Source organism: Electrophorus electricus, unplaced genomic scaffold (genome assembly GCF_041902795.1).
Source record: "Electrophorus electricus isolate QZ-2024a unplaced genomic scaffold, ASM4190279v1 Scaffold204, whole genome shotgun sequence".
Lineage (NCBI taxonomy): Eukaryota > Metazoa > Chordata > Actinopteri > Gymnotiformes > Gymnotidae > Electrophorus > Electrophorus electricus.
Window position 1 is genome coordinate 7,501 of NW_027658484.1, and position 7,500 is coordinate 15,000.

The following is a 7,500-nucleotide window of genomic DNA, read 5'->3' on the forward strand; positions in this document are numbered from 1 at the left end:
GCTGGAGTGGCCCGTGCCTTCGTGCTGCAGGACATGTTCACTGCAGGACATGTTCACTGCAGGACATGTTCGCCACTACTAGCTTCGCCCAGCTGACAGCGTGATGCAGATGAGGCAACACAGTTCCATTCTCGGTCATTTTCTACTAATGGCAGAACCACTGCAAGAGAGGAGGCCTAAAATGACATTGACGGTCCACTGAGACTGTGCAGTTTATTGAGGGCTGCAGTATTCATGGAGACCCAGTTTTCTGCCAGTTGTGCAGGTGGGTTGGAGCAGAGGTCCCCTTTAAGTCTGGCCGTGTAGTCCGTAGCAGGCAGCAAGTCAACAGCGAGGCCCTAACAGTGCCCATAATGACAGAGGGTTAATGCAGCACAGCTGTGGTTGTTTTACACATGTGGGACACAAGAGTCAATAAGGAACCACTACTGGCACACACACACACATACACACACACACACACACACACACACACACACACAGGCCCTGCAGCCTCCCAGTTTTTGTTCAAGTTTTACTTCCACCTTCTTTGCTAGCATCGGCATGCACACTGTTAGCATCCTAAGGTAGAGAAGCCACACTGAACTGTTGACGCCTTGCCACCCATCCAGGCAGACTCACACTGCTTCTGACCACACCTCCCAGAACCCCTCCCATCACTACGCCACCACCCAAAAGGATAGGTCTGTCCGCCTCCAGCATGGGCAAGGACAGGGTGGGGCATGAGCACCCGAGGGGCGAGGCCTCATTCAGGCACAGGTGTGTGCATATGGACGCATGAGAGTGCATTCGCGGGTGCATGCGTGTCTAACCTGTCCGTGTGTTTGTCTTCCAGGAGAAACCAGAGTTCGGGTCCGGGTCCCTGCAGCTGCCTGCCGAGGTCCAGGTGCAGAGCTCAAACTCCATTCATTGAATACTTGAACAGCACTAACCTAGCTTAAATGAATGTGTGACTCTTAATAACTGCGGTAACCTTTCTGTCTACAGGAGTCGCTGGGCATCAGCAGTGAAGCGTCCACTCCAGAAACAGAGAGGAAGTAGGTGCACTGTCACATAAATAACCATACACATCCATCTGTGCTCTGTCAAAACTGAGCACTTCTCACTGACACACTCGGACAGAGTGCAACATAGAGCTTCCAATCTACTAACCACATGCCACGTCCATCCTTTCATACCAACATATTTAATTAGCCTGTGCATTGCCCAGGGAATGCATAGCAGTGACATTTATAGCATTGTTAATTTTTGACCATCGCTCATATAGACTCATATGTAACCTTTAGAGCCTCCCCCACCCCTCACACACACACACACACACACACACACATGCACACACATGCACACACACACACACACGCGCACACACACACACACACACACCCCTGCGTGGTCCACTCCTTCACAGCCTCAATATGAGGGACTGCCATCTCTCCTTCCTTCCTAGCATTGTCCACAAACATTTAAGATGGAGCAGGGGTGGAGCAGGGGTGGCGCGAGGAGGGAGAGTGGCTGGAGGGGGGGGATTGGGGACGCTGCTGTTTGACTCAACTGAGACGCAAAAGGAAATTAGTCGAGCATTCGCAGCAAAAGGTCAGAGCCAGCCAACAGGTTATGGCTGGCTTTATGGTGTAATAGCTCCATGGCGACCTCATCCTTGGCCACAAAGGTCAGGCTGCTTAATCTAGATTAGCAGTGCACATTGGATACTGGCGTTTTCGCCTCATGGACTGTTTCTGTGTGACTTTCTAACTTGGCGGTGCCTGTATTCGTTCCTGGAGATCTAGCATTCTGCACAGGATGGGTCCTAATCGAACTTGCTTAATCTGCTTAACTAAGGCCATCCGTAGCATCTGCATGTTAGAGATAGGTGTGTTGGATTAGAGATGGAACTAAACTCTGCAGGCCGGTAGAACTCCAGGTCTGGACCAACAATATCGCTAACAGATGGAGGTTCAGATTGAGGTTAGTAGGCCACAAGCCTACTAACCACAGAAATGAATGAGAAGGGCTCGGTGGGAGGGTGTGGAGGTCTGCTCTAAGCCTGTGCTGGTGGGGTATTCCCACGAGCCTGGGCGCCTCACGTGCTGGCCACGTGACCACGTGAGATGTTGTGTCAGGAGAGCTGCTCATGTACAGAGAGGTTTACCGTGAACACAGCTGATATGGTGCTGACATATCTTTGAGCTTTTAGCTTTTACATGATGTTGATCAGTAGAGCATCATCCAGTGCCACTAGTTTGTGACATAGAATAGCTTGCCGTACCTTTAAAGTGCCCTTGTAACCGTGGCTACCAGTACAGCACTGTTTGCAAAGTGCCTTGTGCCACCATTCTACCACTAGCGTCTGTCCTGGGATGAACGGCTGGTCTGAGGTTCCCTAGACGTCCTGCCAGAGTGACTGCAGAGAGATAGCTTCTGCAGTGCACTGGACATGTTTGTGTGTGTGTGTGTGTATGTGTGTGTGTAACGATGCATTGAAAGTGTCTTCCTCCTTGCAGATATATGACAGCATTTGTTGATGCTGTGAACAGTAATACAAAAAGCTGGGTTTCTGTTCCTGCCCCGTCTGTGCACCTGAGGAGTGATGGCATGTTAGTGGATGTGTGTTACATACTGCATGTTGTGCATTAGCTGAAGACCACGCAAGGAAACCAGGCGTTATTATGAGGAAATCCTCCCCTTCCATTAGCCATGACATCTAACCCAGGCTGTCTTCTCACTACTTCCCTTGAGCACTGCTCACTGTGTGTGTGGGGGGGGGGGGGCTTGGGTACATGCGTTTTCTGGTCACACTGGCCGGGTGCATGACTGTAAATCCCTCACAGGATGCTAGGTGCATTCTGGGATCTCTTCAGTCAGCTCTCTGACCACAGGGAGCAAGAAGTCAGCCTACCTCCTCCTCTGTAAGATGGATTTTCCCATTAACGAACATTATTTTAAAATAAAAGTGTTTTTTTTTTTACAGATAAGTGAAAGTAAAATTTGTCTTGGTAAGTAAGATTGTAAGATTGGGGGTTTTTTTGGGGGGGGGGGGTTGGTTTTGTTCTTTTTTTGTTGCTGTTGTGCAAGAACAGATGTTTGGGGACAATGATCAAGATCGAAACTTCATCTCAGCAAATGTTCCCCACTGGCCTCTTAGACAGTGACACAAACAGCTTCAGTGGAGGAAGGCGACTTGCACACACACACACACACACACACACAGACACACTCACACTCAAATACACACCCAGGTTCTTGCAGTGTAGCATAGGCTATAGATGGCTGTGTGAAGGTCCTGAATGGAGCTACCTTTCAATAGCATGGACTGTGTGTGTGTGTGTGTGTGTGTGTGTGTGTGTGTGTGTATGTGTGGGCCTCATCAATTATCATATCGTTATGTTGCCATAGCAGCACAGCTGCATTACCACTTTCTCAGAATTTAACCTCCTTTTTGCCCCTTGACACATCCACACTGACAGCTGCCCACACCAATACAGGCAACTTAAGAGAGCTTCACTGAAGAAAACCCTCACATATCTGTCTAATGGGCTTTGACATTTACACTTATGGTTGAATATGTGCATGTGTGCGTGTGTGTGCATGTGTGCGAGAGATGAACCTGTCAAACCCGTTTACTTACAACATTCTGGAAACTTTTAATGACAAACTGGAAATGTGTTCCTCTGCATTATCCTTTCCATAAAGCACTGTTGTGTTTTGTGTGTGTGTGTGTGTGTGTGTGTGTGTGTGTGTGTGTGTGTGTGTGTGTTTTGTGTGTGTGTGTGTGTGTGTGTGTGTGTGTGTGTTGTGCGTGCATGTGCAGCACCTATGTTATGTAGTAAATCATGAAAAGCGAGAGGTTTTGTTATCTAAATTGTGATTGTCCTCATTTGGCTTATGTATATTTTTAAACAAACACAATCATTTTGTATTAAGCTTATAGTTAATGTAAATTAGGCTTAGTTTACAGGGTTTACAGGGTTTTAAGTTTAGCTTTAGCTATATGAGTAATGGTTAGGATTAGGAGCTGGTTTATGTCAGGTTTAGTTTTGTCTGAGGATTGAGGTTGAATTACCATTACGTTACAATAACCGTAAATGTATAAAAAGCTCTTTGTGTGTACACTGTGTGATGAGGTGTATATCGAGTGTGTGTGGGGTGAGTGTGCACATGTTATTGATTGTGCAGTGTACAGTTGAACCCCAGTGGAGTTCCTCACTCTATGTGAGACATGTAGGCAATGAGCAAGTCATCACTACACACACACACACACACACACACACACACACACACACACACACACACACACACACACACACACACACACAGTGTGCATGTTCATTCATGTGTGTTCATTCTCTTCATCTACAATAAGAGAAAATCCAGCCACCCACATAAGGAAGACTAAAGCCCATTTTAAAGCCCTTTGCTGGCTGCACAGTACAGCAAGGCTAGACCTCAGATCACAGCCTTTCTTCACGGGCCGCCTGGCCTGGCCTTTGGGCTGTCTCTAGTCCCTCACTGCTAATGCACTCCCACACCAGTGGACTTGCCTCCTTCCTCTCCCTCTTCCCAGCCAGAATTGCCATTCCCACTGGCACTCCTAGGAAGCTGCAAAGATTGTGTGTGTGTGTGTGTGTGTGTGTGTGTGTGTGTGTGTGTGCGTGCGTGTGCACTTTGCATGCACAGACATCAGGGTGTGTGTGCAGCAGTGTACTTTGCAAACTAGAAATGTGTCAGATTTTCCCGCTCGTCCAGTCTCCCTCTCCATTTCCAACAATTCCGTCTCTGTCCCTCAGTTTCTTCATCTGTCCTTTGCCAGTTCCCGGAGAAGGTTCAGCACTCACAGACACGGCAATGGTTTGATTACAAGCAGCTCAGTTTGATAGAAACCCTAGAAAAGACTCATCCATCTGGCCTGGTCCTCTGGTATACCCAAAGCCGTACTGAAACAGTTGTACCAGTTATTTGCAGGCATCTGTGTTGCATTCTGCCAGAGCACTAAATGGCCTCGTCCTGAAGAGGGAGAGAACACAGACTGTGCACCTTGTGTAAATGTGAAAGTCTGATGTTGGTTGGCTTGGTGGCAGGGTGACTGACTCCACCCCGCCAGTGCCTGTATCACAGCCTCCTGCTTCACCCCATCATCCTGCCTGGTCTCAGCAATGACTCGACGGTGCCTTGTGAGCCTCCGGAGCCTGGTCTGTGGAGCTGGCGCAGGGCTTCGCTGCCCTCTGGTGGTGAATGGCACAAGTGCGACATCAGACATCAGTTCGGAAGAAGCATTGCACAACAGCATCAGGGCGGAGAAATCGTGCCTTTGGTCAAAAACATGGTGTAATTGAACTGTGGAATGTTGTTTCCAAATATTTGATTTTGCGTTTAGTCAACACACATTTTCCTTGCAAAAAAGCTTTTTTACAAAGTGATGTAGGAGGCCATACACGCATTTAGGGGTGCCACACACACACACACACACACACACACACACGCACACACACACACACACACACACACACACACACACACACACATACACACACACACAGAAAGCCGGTGCTCAGATGTGAGAGGTCTTCTGCATGTTGAAGCATTCTCATTGATCTGCTGCTTCTGCTTCTCTCCTCTCAGCATCCCCCTGCACAAGTCCAGCTCCGAGGATGGCTCAGGTGAGACTGCTCCTCCCACTCCTGACCTGCTACACTCGCAGCCCGTATGGGCCCTGTGTGGCAACAGCTTCCACTCACACCTAGTTAGACAGTGTATGTGCTTTGCATTAGAATGGCCCTGCAGCTTTGAATGATACGTGAAAGGATCCTTTGTCATGAAAGCATTCAGTCTCTCTTCCCACCATGTGTCCATGCAACACTCACACCCACAAATACTCTACACCTGTGCAAACACAATCGGAAATGTAAACATCTATGTCTATACACAGTACATAGCAGAAAATTAAGTGGGATGAGATTTAAAATAAACATTTTAAGAGGGTGTGTGTGTGTGTGTGTGTGTGTGTGTGTGAGTGTGTGTGTGTGTGTGTGTGTGTGTGTGTGTGTGTGTGTGTGTGTGTGTGAATGGTCTAACTTGAAGACCTCTCTCCTCTTACAGGGAAGTGGGACAACAAGAAGAAGAACAAATCCTTCTGGCAGAACTTCATGAAGTCCCCGAAAGGGATCACACGGCAAACCTCAAAAGGTAGAGCCCCTGTCCTGCAAGGGGGTCCTAACCTCTCCCCTCCTCACCACTCACCTCCCTCACTTCACCCTGCCTATCGCCTCTCCTCCCTTCACCACGTACTACTGTGACGACTCTGAGTGCTACTGTGTTCACATTAGGAGAGGACATCGGCTATGTGGCCAGCGAGATCACCATGAGTGATGAAGAGCGCATTCAGCTGATGATGATGGTGAAAGAGAAGATGATCACCGTGGAGGAGGCGTTGGCTCGGGTAAAGGCCACGCCTCCCACCCTGCTGCATCATCAGCTTGCTCCGCCCCACCTCTGCTCCCATTCAGCCTCTCTTTCTGCTCACTAACCCTACTCACCCAGACTCATAGTCACCGCAACACACACACACACACACGCACACACACACACACACACACACACACACACACACACACACACACACACACACACACACACACACACACACACACACACACAAGGCTCTTCTTGGACTTGTGACTGTACTCAGCTTTTGAGTCATCTGTAAGGAAAGGTCTGTGGTGTCTCCTTCATCCTGTAGGGTTAGATGAGTAGGTGTGGTCTGGTCTTGCCACTCCCCCTCCTTCGTACTCTGTTTAGGCAAATAGTTGGGCATCAGCATTCAAACACAAGACTTCTGCTCTGACTCTTTCCCCTACATTCTGCACCACCCTCCTCTCTCTCTCTCTCTCTCTCTCTCTCTCTCTCTCTCTCCCTCTCTCTCTCTCTCTCTCTCTCTCTCTCCCTCTCTCTCTCTCTCTCTCTTCTCTCTCTCTCTCTCTCTCTCTCTCTCTCTCTCTCTCTCTCTCTCTCTCTCTCTCTCTCCCCTCTCTCTCTCTCTCTCTCTCCCTCTCTCTCTCTCTCTCTCTCTCTCTCTCTCTCTCTCTCCCTCTCTCTCTCTCTCTCTCTCTCTCTCTCTCTCTCTGTCTCTCTCTCTCTCCCTCCTCTCTCTCTCTCTCTCTCTCTCTCTCTCTCTCTCTCTCTCTCCCTCTCTCTCTCTCGCTCTCCCTCTCTCTCTCCTCTCTCTCTCTCTCTGTCTCTCTCTCTCTCTCTCTCTCTCTCTCTGTCTCTCTCTCTCTCTCTCTCTCTCTGTCTCTCTCTCTCTCCCCCCCTGCCTCTGTCATTCTCATTGACTGAGAGTGCATGACCCACTGATACAGATCTACTCAAAGAACCCTCCCTCTCTCCACAAGGCTGTCATTGATTCTCTCATCCACGCATCTCTACTTTTGTTTGGTTCTCCTCTGCGGTTAGAAAGAGCTCGCTCCTCCCTCCTCTCCATTTACCTGCTCAGTAGGCTCTGAACTC

At 48.9% G+C, this 7,500-nt stretch overlaps 1 protein-coding gene across 3 annotated transcripts in view; it reads left to right on the top strand.

Moving 5' to 3' along the window:
* The window catches only part of LOC145655302 (SAM and SH3 domain-containing protein 1-like), a 30,660-nt gene that overhangs the window by 246 nt on the left and 22,914 nt on the right, over positions 1-7,500 (top strand). For 2 of the 3 annotated variants that reach the window (XM_081708941.1, XM_081708943.1), the window contains exons 1-5: positions 1-886; positions 988-1,037; positions 5,617-5,654; positions 6,094-6,180; positions 6,321-6,433. The exon at positions 1-886 is cut by the window's left edge. In XM_081708941.1, the coding sequence (XP_081565067.1) occupies positions 6,141-6,180; positions 6,321-6,433 (153 nt within the window). In that variant the 5' untranslated portion in view covers positions 1-886; positions 988-1,037; positions 5,617-5,654; positions 6,094-6,140. Of the gene's footprint in view, positions 887-987; positions 1,038-5,616; positions 5,655-6,075; positions 6,181-6,320; positions 6,434-7,500 lie in introns of all 3 variants that reach the window. The other variant, XM_081708942.1, reaches the window with a different exon arrangement.